The sequence below is a fragment of the Bufo gargarizans genome, chromosome 5 (assembly GCF_014858855.1).
Source record: "Bufo gargarizans isolate SCDJY-AF-19 chromosome 5, ASM1485885v1, whole genome shotgun sequence".
Taxonomy (NCBI): Eukaryota; Metazoa; Chordata; class Amphibia; order Anura; family Bufonidae; genus Bufo; species Bufo gargarizans.
The window spans coordinates 219,670,099-219,695,988 of NC_058084.1; the positions used below are offsets into that span (position 1 = coordinate 219,670,099).

At 39.5% G+C, this 25,890-nt stretch overlaps 1 protein-coding gene across 11 annotated transcripts in view; it reads left to right on the top strand.

Moving 5' to 3' along the window:
* Nucleotides 1-25,525, top strand: part of TNS3 (tensin 3) — a 295,492-nt gene extending 269,967 nt beyond the window's left edge. For all 11 annotated transcript variants that reach the window (XM_044294868.1, XM_044294871.1, XM_044294870.1 and 8 more), the window contains 8 exons: nt 1,753-1,884; nt 4,527-4,622; nt 5,310-5,387; nt 8,269-8,346; nt 17,558-17,726; nt 21,305-21,373; nt 21,463-21,489; nt 23,036-25,525. In XM_044294868.1, the coding sequence (XP_044150803.1) occupies nt 1,753-1,884; nt 4,527-4,622; nt 5,310-5,387; nt 8,269-8,346; nt 17,558-17,726; nt 21,305-21,373; nt 21,463-21,489; nt 23,036-23,177 (791 nt within the window). In that variant the 3' untranslated portion in view covers nt 23,178-25,525. The remainder of the gene's footprint in view (nt 1-1,752; nt 1,885-4,526; nt 4,623-5,309; nt 5,388-8,268; nt 8,347-17,557; nt 17,727-21,304; nt 21,374-21,462; nt 21,490-23,035) is intronic.
* Nucleotides 25,526-25,890: the final 365 nt, after the last annotated feature.

The window sequence follows — 25,890 nt, forward strand, 5'->3', positions numbered from 1 at the left end:
GATTGCACAGACCTCTGCTTTGTTGGATGATCTGATTAAAAGAATGGTGTGTAGTGATCTGTAGTGCAAGTGGACATAACATCCCAAGCCTAGGGCAGCAAACAGTGTCTACACAATCCATCAGAAGGTGTTTGGACAACATTGGGCTATGAGCCAGATGTCCAGCTAGAGGTGTTCCATTGACCTCACGCCACTCCTGTCAAAGGCTGTCAAGGTGCACAGCAAGATGGCAATGGAGGCTGGAAGGAATGGAGGTCTATACTCTTCAGTGATGAGTCCCGTTTTTGTTTCGAATGTAGTGACAGCCAGAGATTGGTCTGGGCAATACTATGAAGAGGCCTTCACAAGGGAATGTCACATTGGTCCTACTCCCAAGATTATGGTGTGGGGTGGCATCATGTACAGTAGCCAAATCCTTCTAGTCTTCATTTTAGGTACAGTAACAGCTTGATGTTACATTGATTTAGTCGTGGAAGAGTGGAAACGGTGGTACGGCCATTTCTCCAAAGTGTCCCAGAAGCTGGTTTCAGCAGGACCGCATCGGTCTGCATGTTGCTAGTGCTATTTAAGCAGCTTGCATGGCATAAATGAGCTACCTGCAGCGGCTCCAGACTTGTTTTCCATCATGCACCTCTGGGAGTAATTTGTCAGCAATTGTAAAGGGAGTTGCCAGCAGCAGATCTTGCTGATTTGTATGACCAAGTGCATTCAGCATGCCACTAATCACCTCATTGATAGCATGGTAAGGCTTAGAAGTGCATGTATTTCTGTCCATGGTGCCCATACTAATAAATCAATCTAGATAAAACATGTTTATTGATCCTGTGATTTCAACAATGCCACTACTTTTCCTTCTTGGTTGCAATTTAAATGTTGAGGAGTGTAGTTTCCGATGTAAATATTCAATGGTGTTTTGATTGTGGATAGTAATACATTTATTGTGTATGAGCTTTCATACACAGATTCTGCCTGGTTTGTCATATAGCAGACACATACAAGAATGGCATTGTTTCTGGTGTAAAACACCAAAAAGTGTTCTTATAATTTCATATGATTCTTGAGTCTGAGTGTTTTTATTGGACACATGTTAATGTGGCAGGTATAGTATTTACTTTATTCATGCATGATAGGTTTACGGCATACTGACTCTGCAGTACAGATATTCTGTGAGATAATTGGCCTTGCTCAGATCTGAAACGTTCTCATTAGTCAGAACAATTCACTCTGCTTATATATAGTAATATTTGTTATTTTTTTTCATTTTTGATCAAAATAGAGAGAGGCAGTAATCCCATTCTGTGTGCAATGCTGGCCATGAAAACATTAGCACACTTGTCCATACTGGCACAGCATTTTTGAAGAGCATACCATTCTCTCTTCAATGGGTTTGTTTGTAGAGGCTTCAGCAGGTGTGCACATGTTAAGACAGGTACACGGAATTTCTGTGCCAGGAACATTTCAAACAGACGTTGGTGTTTTTTTCCCACTTATATCATCACTGATTTATTGTAGAAGAAATATTTGAGATTTTTTTCCAGGCTCCACTCGGAGACTGTATATTACTGCAAATGTATTATTTTTTTCTTGATTGCAATTATTATTATATCATCTCATTGCATATCTGTGTTCTGTGAGGTTTACTGTATAGAACTTTGCTTGCAGAAAGTGACTGTAGTAATAAATGTTGTAATTCCCTGTAATCAGTCTTGTGTTTCACTTTACACGGTTTCTTCCATTCTTTTTCTCATGTAGCTATTGCAGTTCTGAAGGACAAGGAACCTGGTTCATTTATTGTTAGAGATAGCCATTCCTTTAGAGGAGCATATGGTTTGGCTATGAAAGTTGCCACGCCACCTCCATCAGTTATGCAGCTAAACAAGAAAGGTTTGTCATCTGAATAGCCTTAAAGGGAACCGGTCACCATGTTCTGACATATAAAACCAAATGTACCTTAATGCTTGTTTACCCTGATAGATCCCAGCGATCGATCCATAATATTCTCAGGACTAACCTGTCCTATTTTATCGCCCTATAACGCTTTCCCGCCTTTTGCTTGACCAGAGAAGAGTCATATATTTTCAGATACAGATAGAATCTCGCGTGAGCTTCCTTGGTCCGAGTCAAGGTAAGCACACCCCCTAACCACCCCCTCTTTTGTTAGATTGACAGCCTGTAGTGTGGCCGGGATCGCATAAGTCTCGTGCATGCGCCTTGGTAAGGCGCGATCCTGTCTCCGGCTGCCACTGTTAGCCGGGTTTCAGCGGTGCAAGACTTATGCCACCCCGCCCGCGCTGCAGGCTGTCAATCTAACAAAAGAGGGGACGGTTAGGGGGCATGCTTACCTAGACTCGAAGCAAGGAAGCCTCATTTGCATACAACCTGTGGTGGAATAAAAGTTGTTTTACATTGATCATGCGCCTCAGACATCTTACACAAGAACATCATTAGAAAGAAGTGACCCCATTTTGGAAAGAAGACACCCCAAGGTCTTTCGTGCTGGGAATAGTGAGTTCATGGAAGTTTTTATTTTTTGTCACAAGTTAGTGGAATATGAGACTTTGCAAGAAAAAATAAAAGAAAAAATGCCCCTCACGGAATACCTTGGGGTGTGTTCTTTCCAAAATGGTGTCAATTGTGGGGTAGTTATACTGCCCTGTCATTTTAGGGGCCCAAATGCGTGCGAAGTAGTTTGAAATCAAAATCTGTAAAAAAATGCCATGTGAAATCCGAAAGGTGCTCTTTGGAATGTGGGCCCATTTGCCCACCTAGGCTGCAAAAAAGTGTCACACATGTGGTATCGCCGTACTCAGGAGAAGTTGGGGAATGTGTTTTGGGGTGTCTTTTTACATATACCCATGCTGGGTGAGCGAAATATCTCGACAAAAGACAACTTTTGCCATTTTTTTTATACAAAGTTGGCATTTGACCAAGATATTTATCTCACCCAGCATGGGTATATGTAAAATGACACCCCAAAACACATTCCTCAACTTCTCCTGAGTACGGCGATACCACATGTGTGACACTTTTTTTGCAGCCTAGATGCACAAAGGGGCACAAATTCCTTTTAGGAGGGCATACGGACGTCTGAATGGAGCCTTACAGGGGGTGATCAGGGAGTCTATATTGGGTGATCAGGGGTTAATAAGTGACCGGGGGGGGGGTTGTACTGTAGTGTGGAGCTTGGTGCTACTTATTACAGAGCTGCCTGTGTCCTCTGGTGGTCGATCCAAGCAAAAGGGACCACCAGCATCTAATATACCTGTTAGGGGTTAAAAAAAAATCGCATCTACAGCCTGCCAGTGAACGATCGCCGCTGGCAGGCTGTAGATCCACTCGCTTACCTTCCGATCCTGTGAACGCGCGCGTCTGTGCGCGCGCGTTCACAGGAAATCTCGCCTCTCGCGAGAGGACGCGCTGGCGCGTCCACTCGGAATAACAGGGCTGCCGCCAGGACGCAATCCTGTGTACGACGGTCCATATTACTCCTAAGGATAAAAGAGCAGAGGTTTGAATCCATAAACTACAAGTGAATAAATCTTTCTCTTATAATCCAAGTTTTTGGGAAAATTTGGGATGAATTCCATAATCCCTAATATAATTTATTCTATCTCTGTCTCTTTCTCTTTAATTTAATATTAAAAAATATGAGTCCTAGTAGACCTCAGAGTGTTATACGATTTTTTTAGCACGACATAATGGAACATAATTGATTGGGGTAAAATACATTTGGGTTCAAATCAATTAAAAACAAAATGCATTAGCCCCTGTCTTTGCTAGAAGGGGACCCACTCTAAGTGTCCGTTCACACGTCCATGTGTGTTTTGCGAATCCGCAAATAACCAGCACCGGCAATGTGCGTTTCGCATTTTGCACACCGCACATCACCAGAACTCTCATAGAAAATGCAGTATGCAGTTTCTTGTCCGCAATTACGGACAAGATTAGGACATGTTCTATTTTTTTGCGGAACGCAAGTGCGGATCTGCAAATGCGGATGCAGACAGCACATTGCAGCGCCATTGAAAATGAATTGCGGAACGGATGTCGACCCATTTTACGGACATGTGAATGGACCCTTAAAAACAGACACATGGAACATGGCACATAGAAGGGTGTCTTGACAGGAGGGTCCTCGTCTTTGATGTCCATTGCCCTAATGGGGCGTATGGACGGTGGTTTTCATAGTGAAGCAACCCCTTGATTATTTTTTTAAAACCTAATGTAACTACCACGTATACCATGTTAGAGATGCTTACATCATCCATTTAAATGTTTCCTGTAGCAGTGACCTTTCTTTTAGCCACAATGAGATTTGTTACCATAATATACAATGACTTTCAGTAAGATGTGTATAAAAGATGGAGAAGATGACGGTCCTGCATTGTGATATGTAACATAATAGCAAAGAGAATGAGAAGGCCAGTTCACTAGCTTACTTGGTGGGGGATTTTAGGTGTAATATATATGTTTTCCATTTAAAGGAAATGCAAAATAATGAAGTTCCTATAATGTTCTTTTATTAGGTGGAGATTTGACAAACGAACTTGTCCGACACTTCTTAATTGAATGCATTCAAAAGGGTGTCCGCTTGAAGGGATGCCCCAATGAACCGTATTTTGGTAAATTTTGTGTTTATATCTTTAGTTTGTTATCTACAGTTACAAGTATCTAATTTGTGTAATATAAGTAGTACTTTTATTGAGCTCAGTATAATGGTTACAGATTATTCTAATTTGTACCTGACAACATGATTGCAAAATGTATGTGAAACAGTGTCCTGAAAGTAAATCCCGGATTTACATGGGATGAAAGGATGGCACAAAATGACAGAATGTGCGACGATGCAAGTAGACGGAGTCAGCAATACCATAATGCAGCCCAAAATACCTTCCCAGAAGCTGCCCTCCTTTGGTCGTCGGTACCAGCTGCCATGTCCTGAGTTCAGGAGGGCACCTGCTGGCTAGTAGCCTAAGTACTTGATTCTCCCAGCCTTAATTAATACCAAGAGCATCACATCATCATGTACCTGGTCAGTGGCCATGAGGAGGGCTCTGGGCAGTTTCCCTGTAGAGTCTATGGCCAGTTAGCCCCTAGACATGAGGGTACTGAATGGTTGACGTTACTGTACTTTATAGGGTGAGGGGTAGGGAAACTTCAGATTAAGCTTACACTATCCAGAGAGAAAATCTGAAGCCAATACTGATGCTGGGAACTATGTTGTTTTTACTTATCTTCATTTTGACGTAGTACTTGAAGACTTATCTCTAATTTGTATTGTATGAATAATATTTATCTTTTAACTCTAGGGAGTTTGACAGCTTTGGTTTATCAACATTCAATCACTCCCCTGGCACTGCCATGCAAATTGCTCATCCCTGACAAAGGTATGTGTTTTAAATGTACACAGATCGCCTCTCTATTACTTTTGAAAGGTACAAGTAGAAGACATCTGTGAATGCGTAAAAGCAGATATGTTCATGTGCATAACTAACACCATGGAAAAAAATACAACATTAAAATGAAGGAATGCAAAAAGGAACCCAAATCTATTCACAAACTGTGTGACGCTAAACCACAGTAAACCTGGCATGTGTGAATACAGCCTTAGTTCTTCATCCCAGTCAGGCTTGATTATAGCCAGTCCTGTTGATTTCTGTTGACAATGATGCCTAAAGCCTCATGCAGACGTCCGTGAGATACCGGACTGGCATTGCAGGAGCGTACGGCGTCATGATATTACAAAGCACCCATTCAAACTATCAGACAGCATGCTGGATGGCTAATGGAGGAGGTCCATGAATCTACTCTGATATCTGTGTACCCTAAGTCAGCATGTGGCTCCGGTTTTATTTAAGTTTTTCATGACTGCAACTGCTTTTATTAAGGATGTTGATAGGCAGTTAGCCGACTACTGTGGATTTGGATTCCGTAACTTGCAGCACTTAACATTTATTACAAGGAGAATATGATTTTAACATTGCAGAAGAATGGCCACCAGAGCAGGAGCCACTATTGCAGGGAGGGGGTTGTTCTGAGCACATGACTCTATAAAGCCTTTGAGTCACGCTCTGTAATTTATGAACAGCAGCAAGGTGCAAGGATTCAGAGTCATGGAAGCATATGAAGGGGATCGGCTGTAGATTCTTTCATGCAGAGGAGTTACACTGTGAACGCGGTGCTATAGCTGAGCGCGCAGACAGCTGGAGTACATTCACGCATCAACAGGTGGTTGCCTAGTGTTATTGAGGGTGTTACAGTAAAAGCATGGGAGTGAGCACATTCTTGGGAGAACAGGAGGAAAACCTTGATAAATATTATTCATCTGTCCACTCTTGAAAATTCCTTTGCTGCTTTCCACCTCCAGTAGCCTATAGATAGTGGCCTGATTATTTGTTATGTTGCTGCAACATCCTGCATGGGAAAGAAAGCATAACAATCATAGGTGCACCATAAGTTTGGAAAGGTGAGTGGACAGATGGCTTTGTCGACATATCTCCTTCTTGAAATACTGCATGTTGCCAGCTGGTGTCACTGTTCTAAAAGATACAGGTGGCTCATGTGCTTCTGTATAAGGCATTGGCAAAAGTGACACCTGGTGGATAAGTAAAGTAACTACACTCCATTCTGAGAACAAAAATGATTGCTATTTTTGCTTACCTTATGGCCTCACAAACATGACAGAAACATGTGCAAGTATCTGTATTTTAGCACACACAGTCACCTGCAGCTTGGCAGTCCTATTTACTTTTTATGTTGGATTCATACTGAATCTGACAGCAGATGCTCCATATGAAACAGTCATACAGTAGGGTCTGATAAATGTAATATGGTCAATGTATAGGGTGCATGTGGCACATGGGCCATTTTTAGACAAGGTATGGCTCTGGCAAAATTTAAAAAAAGGCCCCCAAATGATGAATAATTGTACCTATAATACAGTCATGTACTATATTCACAAATGGTTATACAAAGACCAGTATTACTAATAATACGTTACACTTTGCTCAAATGCTGCAATGCCTCTACACCAGGACCAATACCCCTCAGTAGTGACTCTGCAGACCTTATAACTAATCACAGTGCAGTTAAATGCAGCGACTAACAGGTGACATCTTCTCTGATTGGAGCACACCGTTTCCTGTCTTTTCCATCTGGTCCAGTCCGACATAAGACTTCTTTCAGCCACAACTTGTTTCTGTCAAATTTGCTGTCCAGACATCTTTACTCCCTACTTTTTCATCAATGTCCCTACCTACCTTTTCCAAACCTACACAAACTCCCCATCCTGTTGTTATGCCCGGCTCTGTCCCTGTGTGCCCCCTGTATGTCACTATTACTGTACCTGTTTTGTTGCACAGTGCCCTTCAACTGTGTAGTTCAGCAATGTGTCAGAACTAGTGTCACTCCCCCTTCCCGATGGATGGTACTACCAAAAATAGTATTGCTAAATGTATCATGCCCAATATTGTACCCCACCACACAATGAAAGTCTCCCCCATTATGTCCCACAAAGTAACATTGTCACCTTTTTTACTCCACACAGTAATTGTGCATGTGTACAGTCCTTGGGAACTTCTCAGTTTCACAAACAGCAATAGTGCCACTTTTAGACTTCACATACTTATAGTGTTCCTCTTAGTGCCCTACACAGTAATAATGTTTAGCATTGTTACCCTTTACAGTAATATTGCCCCTTTTGTGTCCCCCACATAGTAATAACTCGATGCAGTGACATCATTGTGTCGCCTGTGCCAGGAACCTGGCATAATGTGCGCAATGCTTCCACCTTGTAAACCGCAGACATAAAGCACCCTATGGTCTAGAGCAGGGATCAGCAAGCTTTGCACTCCAGCTGCTGTGAAACTACAACTCCCAGCATGCAAATATGAAGTACATGCAGCATTCTGGGAGTTGTAGTTTCAGAACATCTGGAGTGCCGGAGGTTGCTGATCCCTGGTCTAGAGAATAGCCGGTCGTATGTTTTCTTAGGGATTGGGGAAAACAGATCACAGGAGTTGGATGTTTAGGGCAATTACTCAAGTGGCCCCTTACCTTATATTATATTAAGACTACCTTACAAATGGCAGACATTTTAACCATTACTTGTGTGGACAGATATGCAGGGAATACTTGTCAAGTTCAATGGTAGGAAATGTAAGCAATATAAGATTTATGGGTGTACACCTAAAAGGTTTGACAAGTTTTATAGTCTTCCTGATTATATTTAGTACACTTTACATTTAATAATGACATCTTTGTTTTTAGATCCTGTAGAAGAGATTGCAGAGACCGCTCCTCAGACAGCTGCAAACTCTGCTGCAGAGCTGCTGAAACAAGGAGCAGGTAAGCGGTATGAGTTCTCTACAGCTGCTGTCACTCCCATATCGATGTGTGGATGGCCACATTCACCTGTGGCTCGCAGCCTAGTAATCAGAATAATGTGTAGAGGCCATGTACCAAAACGGTCATCACCTAGATTCCAATGCTCGGTGGTGGAAGTACCGTAATGTGTAAAGACTAATAAATATGATACAAAGTCCTGGAAAGGGAAAGGATCAGACATGTTTGATTTTATCTATCTCATCCTATTATTTTGCTCCATAATTGTCAGCACTCATCTTCACACGCGTTATTCAAACTACTGAATAAACAAATGTTTATGGCCGGCTTTAAAAGTACACCTGTCCTTGCTCCCAAGTGACTTTATACAGAAACCCCTGATATAACGAGTTTATGTACCAAGATTTATTCTGGTGGTGTTTTGCCTTTGTACATTTGAGTTTCCTGCTGGGCTTTTCCTGTTTGAGATCATTTTAAAGTTATTGCTTGCCTTACGTATAAGTTACATGAGTATTTACATTTCACATCCTGAAGCTGTGCAGATGCCTTTCTTCTTATCTAAACTATTTACTTATCATATAGATTTCAGCTCAAGTCTCACGCTACATGCCTGGGACAAATATTTAGCTGAAATGTGTAGAAATACATGTTATGAAATATTTTCGCTGTTATGTACAAATAATCTAAGCATAATTGACTAACCAAAGCATTCAAACCACTGACAAGTGAAGTGAATATCATTATCCTATGACAATGATATCTACCTTTTAAACAGTCAGTTATTGAAGCACAACTCTCTTAGAAAGTAGGAAAAAGGCCATCCAAATTGTGATGGCTAGATGAATGAGTTAGAGCAGTGGTGCCCAACCATTTTTTGTCTGAGGGCCGCACTAGACATGGTATAAATTTTGCGGGCCAGAACCAGGTAGCTTTGCCAGAAAGAAATACAAACATTGTAAGAGGGCACGTGTGAGCATTACTACTGTGAAGGGGCAAATAGCTGGGCATTTTTTCTGTGAAGGGGCACATCTGGGCATTTTTACCTTAAAGGGGGCACATGTGAGCGTTACAACTGTGAAGGGGGCACATGTGAGCGTTACAACTGTGAAGGGGGCACAAAAAATGAGGAAATAGCTAAAATGACATTGAAGGGGGAAGTTATCATTATGGGAGACTTCAATCTTCCTGATGTAAACTGGAAAACCAAAATAGCTAGTTCTGCCAGGAGTACAGATATTCTAAATTCCCTACTGGGATTATCTCTACAACAAGTAGTTGAGGAGCCAACCCGGAAGGAGGCCATTTTAGATTTAGCATTCACAAATGGGAATTTGGTATATGATATTACTGTAGGGGAAAGCTTGGGATCTAGTGATCACCAGTCAGTGTGGTTTACTATAAGTACAGTGACTGAGTCACACCACACAAAAACAAAAGTTTTAGATTTTAGAAAAACTGACTTTTCTAAAATTAGATTAGTGGTATACGAGTCACTATCAGATTGGAACAGTTTCATTGGAGTCCAGGAGAAATGGGACTACTTAAAAGAGGCACTATTGAAGGCAACAAAAAATTGCATTAGGCTTGTCAGTAAAAGCAAAAAAAAAGGAAAAGACCACTGTGGTACTCAGCAGAAGTGGCCAAAATCATTAAAAACAAAAAGATAGCATTTAGCAATTATAAAAAAAAAAAAAAAAAAAAAAACGAGGATGACAGGCTAATTTACAAGATTAGGCAGAGAGAGGCCAAACAAGTTATAAGAGCTTCTAAAGCACAGGCAGAAGAGAAATTAGCTCAGTCAGTGATGAAAGGCGATAAGACATTCTTCAGATACATAAATGAAAAAAGGAAACTAAAACAAGGAATTACAAAATTAAAAACAAAAGAAGGAAGGTATATGGAAGAAGATAAATAACTAGCTGACTGCCTCAATGAATACTTCTGTTCAGTCTTTACGAAGGAAAATGAAGGAAAAGGACCTCAGTTAGGAAAGAAGACTAATTAATTTTTTGATGCATGTGTCTTTACAGAGGAAGAGGTTCTAAGTCAGCTGTCTAAAATCAATACAAATAAGTCACAGGGGCCTGATGGGATACACCCAAAGCTATTAAAAGAGCTCAGCGGTGAACTAGCAAAACCATTAACAGATTTATTTAACCAATCACTGGCAACAGGAGTCGTCCCAGAAGATTGGAAATTAGCAAATGTTGTCGATTCACAAGAAAGGTAGTAGGGAGGAATCTGGCAACTATAGGCCAGTAAGCCTGACATCAATAGTGGGGAAATTAATGGAAACCATACTTAAGGAGAGGATTGTGGAACATCTAAAATCCCAAGGATTGAAAGATGAAAAACAGCATGGGTTTACTTCAGGGAGATCATGTCAAACTAATCTTATTGATTTTTTTGATTGGGTGACTAAAACAATAGATGGCGGAGGTGCAGTAGACATCGCTTATCTAGACTTCAGTAAGGCTTTCGATACTGTCCCACACCGAAGGCTTATCAATAAATTGCAGTCTTTGGGCTTGGACTCCCATATTGTTGAATGGATTAGGCAGTGGCTGAGGGACAGGCAACAGAGGGTTGTAGTCAATGGAGTATATTCAGACCAAGGTCTTGTTACCAGTGGGGTACCTCAGGGATCTGTTCTGGGACCCATATTGTTTAATATCTTTATCAGCAAAATTGCAGAAGGCCTCGATGGTAAGGTGTGTCTTTTTGCTGATGACACAAAGATTTGTAACAGGGTTGATGTTCCTGGAGGGATACACCAAATGGAAAAGGATTTAGGAAAACTAGAGGAATGGTCAAAAATCTGGCAACTAAAATGTAATGTGGATAAGTGCAAAATAATGCACCTGGGGCGTAAAAACCCAAGAGCAGAATATAAAATCAGTGATACAGTCCTAACTTCAGTATCTGAGGAAAGGGTTTTAGGGGTCATTATTTCAGAAGACTTAACGGTAGGCAGACAATGTCATAGAGCAGCAGGAAATGCTAGCAGAATGCTTGGGTGTATAGGGAGAGGCATTACCAGTAGAAAGAGGGAGGTGCTCATGCCGCTCTACAGAGCACTAGTGAGACCTCATGTGGAGTATTGTGCTCAGTACTGGAGACCATATCTCCAGAAGGATATTGATACTTTGGAGAGAGTTCAGAGAAGAGCTACTAAACTGGTACATGGATTGCAGGATAAAACTTACCAGGAAAGATTAAAGGACCTTTACATGTATAGCTTGGAAGAAAGACGAGACAGAGGGGATATGATAGAAACTTTTAAATACATAAAGGGAATCAACAAGGTAAAAGAGGAGAGAATATTTAAAAGAAGAAAAACTGCTACAAGAGGACATAGTTTTAAATTAGCGGGGCAAAGGTTTAAAAGTAATATCAGGAAGTATTACTTTACTGAGAGAGTAGTGGATGCATGGAATAGCCTTCCTGCAGAAGTGGTAGCTGCAAATACAGTGAAGGAGTTTAAGCATGCATGGGATAGGCATAAGGCCATCCTTCATATAAGATAGGGCCAGGGGCTATCCATAGTACTTAGTATATTGGGAAGACTAGATGGGTCAAATGGTTCTTATCTGCCGACACATTCTATTTTACTATGTGAGCGTTACAACTGTGAAGCTTGAAGCAGCGTTATTTGCTTATTTTCATTGAGTTACTCCAAGAAAGCATCTCTTAGAAAACCTTCAAACAGTTTACCCACAACAGATGTTAAACTTACCGGCCTATACTTTCCGGGCTCTGTTTTTGAACTCTTTTTGAATATTGACACCACATTTGCTAAGCTCTAATCCTGTGGCCCACTCCCTGTCATTATAGAGTCCTTAAATATCAGAAATATGGGTCTGTCTAGTTAATTACTTAATTCAATTAGGCTACGGGGTTTACTTTTACACTCTGCATATCATCTGACAGTTCATGTTCCTCAGTGAATACAATGAAAAAAATATGTAATAGCTTAGCGTTCACTTAATCACTCTCTACAACTCCTCCATCATCACTCTGTAAATGGCCAACACTTTCAGGTTTAAACATTTTTACCAATTATTGATTGAAGAACATTTTTTTACTCTTTTAGGCTACTTTCACACTTGCGTTCGGAGCGGATCCGTATGGTGTCTGCACAGACGGATCCACTCCTATAATGCAGACGATGGGATCCGTCTCCATTATATTTCAGAAAAATTGTGAAAGTCAGACGGATCCGTCCAGACTTTACATTGAAAGTCAATGGGGGACGGATCCGTTTGAAATTGAGCCATATTGTGTCAACGTCAAACGGATCCGTCCCTATTGACTTACATTGTAAGTTTGGACGGATCCGTTTGGCCCCGCACGGCCAGGCGGACACCCGAACGCTGCGGAGGCCAAACGGTGCCAGACTGAGGCATTCTGAGCGGATCCGCATCCACTCTGAATGCATTGGGGCCGTACGGATGCGTTCATGGCCGCTTGTGAGAGCCTTCAAACGGAACTCAAAAGCGGAACCCTGAACGCTAGTGTGAAAGTAACCTAAGTTTTACTCTTTTTGGCATTGAGTCTTTCTCTCTCTAGCTTGGCTGCGTTTATCTGTCTTTTACATATTCTTTTTTTCCTTATAATTTTTTAATGCTTTCTCACTAACTTTCTGTTTTAATGATTTAAATGCTTTCTTTTTGCCATGTATTGCTTCCTTTACATTTCTATTTATCCACATTGGTTTTTTTCTTGTCCCTCACCCTTTTATTCCCAAAAGGTATGTGCCTCTCAGTTAGAGATTAGGATGCTTTTAAAAATATCCAGTTTTTTAGCTGCATTTTTATTTTCGAGGAAATTGTCCTAATGGTCTCCACTTGTTTACCATTAGGCCCCTGTCACACGGGCGAGATTTCCGTGCGGGTGCAATGCGTGAGGTGAACGCATTGCACCCGCACTGAATCCGGACCCATTCATTTCTATGGGGCTGTGCACATGAGCAGTGATTTTCACGCATCACTTGTGCATTGCGTGAAAATTGCAGCATGCTCCTCTTTGTGCGTTTTTTTCACGTAACGCAGGCCCCATGGTTATAAGGGAAAATAATAGCATTCTGAATACAGAATGCATAGTAAAATAGGGCTGGAGGGGTTAAATTTTTTTTATAATATTTTCTTCAGGACGTGGGTAAAGGACCTGTGGTGACGTCACTGTGCTCATCACATGGTCCATCACATGATCCATCACCATGGTGATGGATCATGTGAATGACCATGTGATGAGCGTAGTGACGTCATCAAAGGTCCTTTTCCTCACAGCTGAAGATAGAAGAGATGCCGGCTGTGCAAACAAGTGGATTAATGTGAGTTAAAATATTTTGGTTTTATAATCACCCGTTGCCTCTTTGGTGTGGCTCATGGTAAAGGTACAGTGTTGCCCATAATTATTCATACCCCTGGCAAATTTTGACTTAAAGTTACTTTTATTCAACCAGCAAGTAATTTTTTGACAGGGAATGTTATAGGTGTCTCCCAAAAGATAATAAGACGATGTACAAGAGGCATTATTGTGGGGAAAAAAATAAATTTCTTAGCTTTTATTTACATTTGAGCAAAATATACAAGATGTTTCCGCACTGTGGAAAATCTCTGAGGACGTGGTCGGAAGCCAAAAGTGACACCTGTGCTGGCTAGGAAGATAGAGAGGTGAAAAAGAATCCAAGGATCACCACCAAGGCCATCCTGGTGAATCTGGGCTCTGCTGGTGGCAATGTCTCAAGGCAGACAATCCAACTGACACTGCACACTGCTGGGTTCCACTTCTCCAGATAAGGCACACAAAAGCTCGCTTGGCCTTTGCAAAAGCTCATCTGGACAAAGAAGACGACTTCTGGTCTTCCGTGTTATGGGCACAGTGATGTTTCCTTCATTTGGCGTAAAAAAGGAGAAGCCATAGACTTAGGGCCACTAAGTAGGTATTAGCACTGGCATTTGGTTGCACAGACCATTGAGTATTGCTGGTTTTCATCATCATAGACACATGCAGCAAGATATATACATATGCATTAATATGTCTATTCATTAATTGATGACGGTATGCTTCATGTATGTGTTGTTGATAACAAGTAGCCTCATTGTTATTTTATATATTAGACCCTGTGCGGTCTGCTTGTAACATTTATGTTCATATAATGTCACCTCTTCCTTTTGAAATTGGTGATTTCAATAAAATTCAGAGTAAACATAAAAATGGAGAAGCCTTCAACCCAAAGAACACCATCCTCACTGTCAAACGTGGTGGTGGGAACCTAATGCTTTGGGGGTGTTTTTCAGCCAATGGACCAGGGAACCTAATCACAGTAAACGGCACCATGAAAAAAGAGCAATACATGAGGATTCTCAACAACAACATTAGGCAGTCTACAGAGAAACTTGGCCTTGGGCACCAGTGGACATTTCATCATGAGAATGACCCAAATCACACAGCAAAAGTGGTGAAGAAATGGTTAGCAGACAACAACATTAACGTTTTGGAGTGGCCCAGCCAGAGTCCAGACTTGAATCCAATTGAGAATCTGGTGGGAGCTAAAGATCAGGGTGATGGCAAGAAGACCATCTAACCTGAAAGATTTGGAGCTCATTGCTAAAGATGAATGGGCAAAAATACCTGTGGAGACATGCAAAAAGCTGGTCTGCAATTCTAGGAAGCGTTTGATTGCTGTAATAGCCAATAAAGGCTTTTCTATTGATTATTGAGAAGGGTATGAATAATTTTGGACTGGACACTTTTTGCTCAAATGTAAATAAAAGCTAAGAAATGTTTTTTCCCACAATAATGCCTTTTGTACATTGACTTATTATCTTTTGGGAGATACCTATGTCATTTCCCGTCAAAAAATTACTTGCTGGTTGAATAAAAGTAACTTTAAGTCAAAATTTGCCAGGAGTATGAATAATTATGGGCAGCACTGTAGTATTTAAAACAAATACTACCTTTGGGGTCCTTGCCCTGATCTTGTGGTATAAGTCCCTGAAATAATTTTTACGGATGCCCCACCTGCCGCTAACTTTGTTATTGGTTCCAGTGTGGACTGTGACCGCTGGGTCTTCGCCAGCCCCTCCCAGTAATCTATCAGCCCATACTGCAATATTTCATACAATGTCTGCTCCGTGAACAGCAAAATATTGCCAATGCATCTTATTATTGAAATTTGCTAGTTTAGATACAAGATCCAGGATTCCAAACATGCAATTTGCTCACATTTTGCACAAAAATATGCACCCTCAAACAACTGTTCCAGGACTGCATACATTTCACAAGATGTGCATTGGACTAGACTGGATTACACAAGAAAAGAGGAAAAAGAAACAAGAAAAAATACAATGCAATAAAATTAAAAACAACTAACTTGTGCAGTCCCCTCCTAAAGTCCCTGAATCTAAAGTCCCTTATCATAAGTCGCACACCTAAGGGCTCTTTCACATCTGCGTTATAGTCTTCCGGCATAGAGTTCCGTCGTCGGGGCTCTATGCCGGAAGAATACTGATCAGGATTTTCCTAATGCATTCTGAATGGACAGTCCGTCCTTCAGGATGCATCAGGATGTCTTCCGTTCCGGAACGGAACGTTTTTTGGCCGCAGCAAATAGCGCAGCATGCTGCGCTTTTTGCTCCGGCCAAAAATCCGGAACACTTGCCACAAGGCCGGATCCGGAATGAATGCCCATTGAAAGGCATTGATCCGGATCCGGCCTTAAGCTAAACGTCGTTTCGGCGCATTGCCGGATACGACGTTTAGCTTTTTCTCAATGGTTACCATGGCTGCCGGGACGCTAAAGTCCTGGCAGCCATGGTAAAGTGTAGTGGGGAGCAGGGGAGCAGCATACTTACCATCCGTGCGGCTCCCGGGGCGCTCCAGAGTGACGTCAGGGCGCCCCAAGCGCATGGATCACGTGATCGCATGGACACGTCATCCATGCGCATGGGGCGCTCTGACGTCATTCTGGAGCGCCCCGGGAGCCGCACGGATGGTAAGTATGCTGCTCCCCACTACTACTATGGCAACCAGGACTTTAATAGCGTCCTGGGTGCCATAGTAACACTGAAAGCATTTTGAAGACGGATCCGTCTTCAAATGCTTTCAGTACACTTGCGTTTTTCCGGATCCGGCGTGTAATTCCGGCAAGTGGAGTACACGCCGGATCCGGACAACGCAAGTGTGAAAGAGGCCTAAGACAACAAACACTTGCAAACTTGCGCTTTCAGCCTGCTTATATAGCTGCTATTCCCAAACAACTTCAAACCAGTTTGCAGATTTTTATTTTTATTTTTTCCTTTGGCTGTGTGTAAGTGAGTGAAGGCTAGCGCTTTTTGTCTTGGCCCACAGAAGCGCTACTATATAGGAAATTGCTTAAAAAGCTAATTCTGGCTATAACAGGTATCAAAACACACAGTGCATCTCAGTTTACTGCATATGGGGCTGCTGCCTGACCCCTGACTGGTCAATGAGCACTTGTTGAGTCCTGTCCCCCACCAATAGCATCTACAATAGGCATAGGAACATAAAAACTAAATGGGTATATTAAAAGAGGAAACTAAAGATGCTCCATAGTGTAAACCTTTTTAGACATATGCAGTAAAAGGTTGATGATGGATACACTCACCAAGGAGAGTTGTGCAGAGGCCTAGCACAACTCGGTTAAGAACATTGTAGAGGTGACTACCTCCTGTGTATAATGACTGTAGCTCCTTCCTGATCAAACCCAGAGCTTCCATGAATAAGGTATGTAGAGAAAATTCACTGGGTACACCAGGGCGCTGTCCACACATCGATGCACATAAAAAGGTTTTATTTAATAAAATAATAAAATTACACATATGTATGATGTGGCTCTTGGGTGGTCTGCCTCTTTCTTGAGATACACCGAAACACATCATACAAGTTTGTAATTTTAGTATTTTATTTTTTTAAATAAAACCTCTTTATGTACATTGATATGTCGTACCTGGAGAATCTTCTCTACATACCAGGACCTATGGACTCGCAAAGTAGGTAGAAATCCTTTCAATTTAAGAGTACTAAGAAATATCTGCACTGGACTTATCGAGTAGCTGAAGTATTTTTATAAACCTGGTATTTGAACAAGAAAAGTTAAGAGCCAAGCTTGTAGATGTACTCTATGTGGATGTGTTTCATTAATGTGTTAGTCTTATTAATGCTATTTTATTATATTTATTGATTTCAGCTTGCAATGTTTGGTATCTGAATTCAGTAGAACTGGAGTCACTTACAGGATATCAGGCTGTGCAGAAAGCATTGAGTATAACTCAACTTCAAGATCCCCCACCTATTTCTACAGTGGTGCACTTCAAGGTGTCTGCACAAGGAATCACTCTAACAGACAATCAACGGAAGTAAGAATTCTTTGCAAAACATTATCATTATTATTAACCCCTTAAGGACCCATGCCGTACATGTACGGCGCAGATGTCCATGACTGAAGGACCTGCGCTGTACATGTACGGCACGGTGATCGGGCGGGTGCAGGAGATGCTATCAGTGACTGCTGGAACCCTGCTGCATGAATCGGCATCTGTGAAATCACCGATGCCAGCGACTTAACCCTTGGTGTCGCTGGCCACAGCACACGCGATGTCCGTGCAGGGAGGAAGCAGCCATCGGGTCTTCGCACTGCTGTGACGGAGACCCGATGGCAGGGAAGGCAGCCCGATGCCTTCCTTAGACATCGCGGCTGCCTTCCGTGACAGCCTGTGAGATCCAGCCCCCTGGATCTCACATGCAGGAAGCTTTAAGTGTATTACATTCAGTAATACACTTACAGCCAATGCTTTACAATACAGAAGTATTGTAAAGGGGATCAGACCACCAAAAGTTGAAGTCTCAGAGTGGGACAAAAAAAAAAAGTTAAAAAATAAAGTTTAACACATATTTTTTAAAGTTTCAAGTAAAAAAAAAAACAAAAAAAAAAAACGTCCTTTTCCCAAAATAAAGCAAAATATTTTTGCTAACCCCTCAGGTCAACACCGTAAAAAGCTATTTTTTGTCACCTTTCATCACAAAAAGTGTAATAGCAAGCGATCAAAAAGGCGTATGCCCCCCAAAATAGTACCATTCTAACCGTCATCTCATCCCACAAAAATTATCTCAGACAATCGCCCAAAACATAAATCGCCCAAAACATTAAAAAAAAACAACTATGGCTCTCAGAATATGGAGACACTAAAACATGATTATTATTTTTTGTTTCAAAAATGTTATTTTGTAAAACTTAAATAAATATTAGGTATTGTCGCGTCCGTAACGACTCGCTCTATAAAAATATCACATGATCTAACCCCTAAAAATGTAAATAAAAACTTTTTTTGTCACCTTACATCACTAAAAGTGCAACACCAACCGATCAAAAAGGCGTATGCTCCCAAAACAGTGCCAATCAAACCGTCCTCTCATCCCGCAAAAAAATGAGCCCCTAGCTAAGACAATCGCCCGAAGGAAAAAAAATAAAAAATATGGCTCTCAGAATATGGAGACACTAAAACATATTTTTTTGGGGGTTTAAAAAATGCTGTTATTGTGTAAAACTTAAGTAAATAAAAAAAGTATACATATTGGGTATCGCCGTGTCCGTAAGAACCTGCTGTATAAAAATATCACATGACCTAACCCCTTAGTTGAACACGTAAAAAAAAAAGGGTCAAAAAGCCAATTGTCACCTTTCATCACAAAAAGTGTAATACCAAGCAATCAAAAAGTAATATGCACCCCAAAATAGTACCAATCAAACAGTCATCTCATCCCGCAAAATTGATACCCTACCTAAGATCGGCCAGAAAAAAAAAAAAAAAAAAACTATGGCTGTCATACTAAAATGATTTATTTATTTATTTATTTTTTAAATGATATTATTGTGTAAAACTTAAATAAAATAAAAAAATACATATTGGGTATCGCCGTGTCCATAAGAACCTGCTCTATAAAAATATCACATGACCTAACCCCTCAGGTGAACACCATAAAAAAAAAATTACCTTACATCACAAAAAGTGTAATACTAAGTGATCAAAAAGTCATATGCACCCTAAAATAGTACCAATCAAATCATCTCATACCGAAAAAAATAAACCCCTAAATTAGACAGTTGCCCAAAAAATAAATAAAAAATACAGCTTACAGAATGTGAAGACGCAAAAAAAGCTTTATTATGTAGAACTGAAACAAACAACCAAAAATATATATTTGGTATTGTTGCGTCCATAACAACCTGCTCTATAAAAATAGCACATGATCTAACCGTCAGATGAACATTGTAAATAAAAAATAAAGACGGGGATAAAAAGTGTAATATAGAGCAACCAAAAATCATATGCACCCTAAAATAGTACCAACAAAGCTGCCAAAATGGGGTCACTTTTTTTGGAGTTTCTACTCAAATGGGACATGGTGTAAAAAATAAATAAATAAAATAGTCCAGCAAAATCTGCCTTCCAAAAACCATATGGCGTTCCTTTCCTTCTGCGCCCTGCCGTGTGCCCATACAGCAGTTTACGACCACATGTGGGGTATTGAGTTTTGTTTGGCTGTTAACCCTTTCTTTGTTTGCGAACAAAAATGGTTTAAAATGGAAAATCTGCCCAAAAAGTGAAATTCTAAAGTTTTATCTCCTTTTCCATTAATTCTTGTGGAACACCTAAAGGGTTAACAAAGTTTTTAAAATCAGGTTTGAATATCTTGAGGGGTGTAGTTTCTAAAATGGGGTCATTTTTGGGTGGTTTCTATTATGTAAGCCTCACAAAGTGACTTCAAACCTGAGTTTTGGAAATTTTCTGAAAAATTTCAAGATTTACTTCTAAACTTCTAAGCCTTCTAAGGTCCCAAAATATAAAATGGCATTCACAAAATGATCCAAATATGAAGTAGACATACGGGGAATGTAAAGTAATAACAATTTTTTGAGGTATTAATATCTATTATAATAGTAGAGAAATAGAAATTTGGATTTTTTTTTAAATATGTGGTTAATTTTGTATTTATTTGTAAATAAAAATGAAAATTTTTTTTACTCAGTTTTACAATATGAAGTACAATATGTGATGAGAAAACAATCTCAGAATGGCCTGGATAAGTAAAAGCGTTTTAAAGTTATCATCACATAAATTGTAATGACTTAAGCGACGATGACTGCAACTAATTACTCTATTCTTAATTTTCTGTAACAACTCGCCAAGTAATTACAAATTATATGTTTCTAATTGCAATTTACATATATGTTTTAAGTGTACTTTACACTATGGAAAATCAATAAAATATTTTGAAAGATAAATTGACACATGTCAGATTTGCAAAAAAATGGCCTGGTCCTTAAGGTGAAATATGGCAGGGTCCTTAAGGGGTTAATATACTTTTTGTATAGCAAAATAGCATAAGATTTTTTGTGAGTGGGGACATTGTGTTAGAAACCTATATTACACAAGCACAGGGATATTGTAACAAGGCTTAACTGGAGTACTGCATGACTAATTGAAATAAACCGTGGAGGATTATTTACAAAATTGTATTTCATTGCTGAACAGTTCGCAGTGGTGGTGAATTTCTGTATAGTATAATGTGATATATATATACATATGGGGTGGTATTTTATTTATATTTTATATTTGCAACTCTACTATCTCTAGTGGATAAAGACTAGCATACTGTCAACCACTGCTTCTTTATTTCATAATGTGGCCACAAGAGGGCAGCAAATAGTCACAGATCACATTTGGATCAACTGACAAAAATGTTACATTTGCACCCAGTACATGTTGGGCACAAAAAGTGTACTTAATGACATATTGGTAAAGTAGAATTCTGTGTTTTGTTTTATTCTTTGTTTTCAATTGAATATTTTGTGTAAATGATGTCTAGAAAAATGATTGGTGTTGGTCAGTTATGTGCATTAGTTGTAACAGTATGTTTGTTTAAACCCTGACAGATTGTTTTTCCGAAGACATTATCCAGTAAATACTGTCATATTCTGTGCCCTGGATCCACAAGACAGAAAGTAAGAACCATTTTCCTTTTTAATTTGACTCGATTGCACTTTACTTCTTTATTTACACTTTTTAATTTGTGTTTTTTCCCCACATTCAGGTGGACAAGAGATGGACTTTCGGCAAAGTAAGTTAAACATGCATCATTGAAATATATAAAAAACATTTTAGAAAAAAAAAATGAAGAAGAAAGAAACAAGTACATGTGAAGGTTGGACTAAACAATGATCTTGGCGTATTGTATCACGCACCGAAAAGTCACTGTGCACCCTCGCAAGTTAGTTGGGTTGCAGCATGGCTAGCACTTGGCCATGACAGTGACCCTAGAATTGCAAAAAAATTCTGCACTGCTGGTATTTTATACACTCTGGGGTCACGTTCACACTTAACTTGCAAGTCTTAGGCCTCTTTCACTCAAGCGAGTATTCCACGTGGGTGCAATGTGTGACGTGAACGCATTTCACCCGCACTGAATCCGGACCCATTTATTTCTATGGGGCTGTCCACACGAGCAGTGATTTTCACGCATCACTTGTGTGTTGCGTGAAAATCGCAACATGTTCTATATTCTGAGTTTTTCATGCAATGCAGGCCCCATAGAAGTGAATGGGGCTGCATGAAAATTTTTCACGCACGGTTGCTAGGAGACTATCGGGATGGGGACCCAATCTTTATTATTTTCCCTTATAACATGGTTATAAGGGAAAATAGTATTCTGAATAGAGAATGCATAGTACAATAGGGCTTGACGGGTTAAAAAATAATAATTTAACTCTCCTTAATCCACTTGTTCGCGCAGCCGGCATCTCTTCTGTCTTCTTCTTTGAGGAATAGGACCTTTGATGACGTCACTACGCTCATCACATGGTCCGTCACATGATCCATCACCATGGTAATAGATCATGTGATGGACCATGTGATGAGTGTAGTGACGTCATCAAAGGTCCTATTCCTCAAAGAAGAAGACAGAAGAGAAGCTGGGCTGTGCAAACAAGTGGATTAAGGCGAGTTAAAAAAAAAATGTATATTTTTTTTTTAACCCCTCCAGCCCTATTGTACTATGCATTCTGTATTCAGAATGCTATTATATTCCCTTATAACCATGTTATAAGGGGAAATAATACAATCTACACAACCTTGAACCCTTCACTTCTGTGACGAAGTTTGGGTCTGGGTACCACAATCAGTTTTTTATCACGCGCGTGCAATACGCATTGCACCCACGCGATAAAAACTGAACAACGGAATGCAAGTGCAGTCAAACTTGACTGCAATTGCGTACCTACTCGTGCGCGTTTGCCGCAACCCATCCGGACCTTATCTGGACACGCTCTTGTGAAAGAGGCCTTACTGCAACCCCATTCACTTGTTAGGGCTCACAGTGATCTTTGGTCATGCAATGGGTGTAGCCCCAGCCTAAATGCAGAAGGGTATCATGAATCTTCTTGGGCCAAGCATTTATACCAGGTTGCCCCAACCATAATTTGCTAGTTATACTACTGGTGTTCTTTGTGGTATCAGACCTTTGGTGCAGCTGCAACATATGCATCCCCATATAACTATGCTTTTATGTGGATCAGGTCTGTTGCTCAAGCAAACACAGGAAATTGAATTTAGGTAATGCATGTAAAAATGTAAAACTACTATAAATTTAATTTTTGTTTTCTTATCAGGGTGTTTGGCTTTGTAGCCAGAAGGGGCAATGGTAACGACAACATCTGTCATCTTTTTGCGGAACACGATCCAGAGCAACCCGCTAGTGCCATTGTGAACTTTGTGTCGAAGGTCATGATTGGGTCTCAGAAGAAAATTTAGAATCTGTGTCCAGGAGAATTGATTGAAGGACAATGAAGCATTCACATGTTACTTTGTATCCTCTTAAGAGCAAATGTTTAAACACAAGTAATTACAAGACTGAGAAGATAAGTAGAAAAGGACCAATATTAAAAACTATAACGGAAATTTCATGACACATACTTTTAAGTGTTTTGGTCATGTGGAAATTCAGTATTATGGTTCCAGAGATTCTATAATTTCATAGTATTGTCCCTTCTACAAACACCACATAGGAAACATTATTAAAATACTTTTATTTACACTGTATAATAGAAAAATAAAATGTAATCTTTAATATTTCCTAAGACCCTATACAGCCTACTCACAGTATGCTGCCATTATATTTATTTTACCAAAAACAAGAACAGGTTCTACTAGGGGGAATCTTTCTTCTCTATTGTGGAACCCTCCAATTTGTGATTACAAATTTCTAAATAAAATAAAATTAAGGAGCATAGATATGACTGTGAAATGAGTCCTAGTACAAGCTCCTTTAATTGCGTTATAGCTCCAGGTCTTGGTAACAATAAACCCAATAGAGTCTGAAGAAATGAAAAACCACCTTGGGATTGAAGCAAATGTTTAAGCAGGTTTGTTTTAAAAAAAGGAAAGTGCAAGTAGTAAAGAGAGTGAAGTTGAGAATTATCATTATAGGATGCTTATAGGAGGTTAATGCACTAAAGGCTTATTGTAAGTAGAACTCTGAAGGCAATTAGGGGGGAAGTTATCTATAACTAGTGGAAAGGTAAGTGGTTTGGGAGGTTTTTTTTAAGTGTCAGGCAGATCCAAGATCGAACTAAATTACTATTTTCAAAGTGTAGTGATAACTTTGTCAGAAATATCAATAGTAGCTTATATATTATTCCAATGTGAAAAAGGACGGCTATGAAACAGCTGCTGTAATGCAGAGGTAATATACATGCAGAAGGAGCTGAGCTGACTGATATATAGTTTATGGAAAAATATTTACTATAGCTTGTATTCATGTACATTCCTGTTCTTTCTGTAATTAGGAGTCCAGTAGGTGGTCCTAGGCAAAAAAAAAGCAAACTGCAAGCAAAAAAATAAAAATAATAATTTAAATTATTAGGACAAAGCCATTTAAAATTTTTATCCATGCACATTTATATAATCATGGAAGACCCAACTTCATTGTCCTTTTCTCATTTTGCAGAAATGTACATAGTATTTGTAAAATCATAGCCACAGATTTCAAAGTATGGTTAGATAGTGCTAAACATGTGATATCCAGGTCTCCACAGCTTATGAAAAAGGGGGTGATATACCGGTAAGTACTTCAGCCTTGCGGGCACCTGAAACAACATACTATTTTCAATTTCTAAATTAATATGAACCTTATGGTTTAATTTCTATCAGGATTGTAAAGATTAAAATGCTATTGTTATACTTGTGCTTTGTATAAAGTTGATCTCCCTGTATAAACTGTTGGCCAAATGAGGGTTTTTAGAAGGTATTCTACAATAAAATCTTGAGAAAGGAACATTACTGAAAACAGTTTGTGACCATAAATGTTTTTGAGTGTTACATTGTGTTGTTCCCCCTTCTGTACTGAGTTGTACATTAATTCTTAAAACATGCAGTATGTCCTTACTTCTACTTTGAATGCACTTCGTCTTTGTCTTGTAATTATTTTTATTTCAAAGTTAACACAAAGATTGTTTTATTATATTGTGATAATCAGTTTCCTATTCTAAATGTATTGTTCTTGCCAGTCCTTGTCCTTCTTATAGGCCAGCAATCCACTTGTGGACCAACCTGAAGTCAGTGTACTTTTGAAAAAGTTGACACGCTTTTGTAGTGTGTGCCTTCTTTTAATGGTATATTACCATGTAATTTTTTATATGAAATATTTTAATGCTGCACAGAATTAACAGTAGATGAGAAATGGGAATATGAATTAATTTACATTTTCTGGTTGAAAACAATAGACTTTTTCAGCCCTTCACTTCGTAGTCTTTTATTCGATTTTACACCGGTACTTTAATATTTTGTACACAGAATATGAATCAAGTATATGCAAGTTATCCTGCTTTTTACATATACTGCTATCACACAGTGTTAATGCATACAAATGCAAATTTCCTAAAAGCCATGTTTAAATAATATAATGTCAGTGTATTTATAATCCTGTCATTTCACTTATATATACTTTGCTATATTGCTGCAGTAGTTCTTTTGCTTTTTCTTCTGTACAAATGTATCCACTATGTAAAAATAATTGCTTTACACATTTTATGTATAGTCCTCTACCTACCATTAAAATATCAACTTTATTTAGATTATAATAAAATGTGACTTTAATAGTGTCATGTGTCTTTTCTTCTTTTACATTAATGGGTTTTGTTTAAATATTTTAAATCGCTAGCTTGAGGATAAGATTTCAGGTTTATCTGTCCTTTATCTGTCCTTTCAGAATAAGCTGTCATGAGTCGGAACACTATACCTGGCCGTAATATGTCTTGTATTCAGAAATTTTCACAAGTTTTCTCTTCTGCAGGTACTATATCAAATTGACAGTTTTCCCTGAGCTAGTGTTCCTATATCTCCTTATATAAAGTGCCTAATTGATATCAGGAAGCTTAAAGGCCAGGCAACGCTCCTCTGGAATTCTGGGAAGATGGTATGCAAATGAACTCTTAACATGCTCTGCCTCCAAGGCTCCTTTCACACC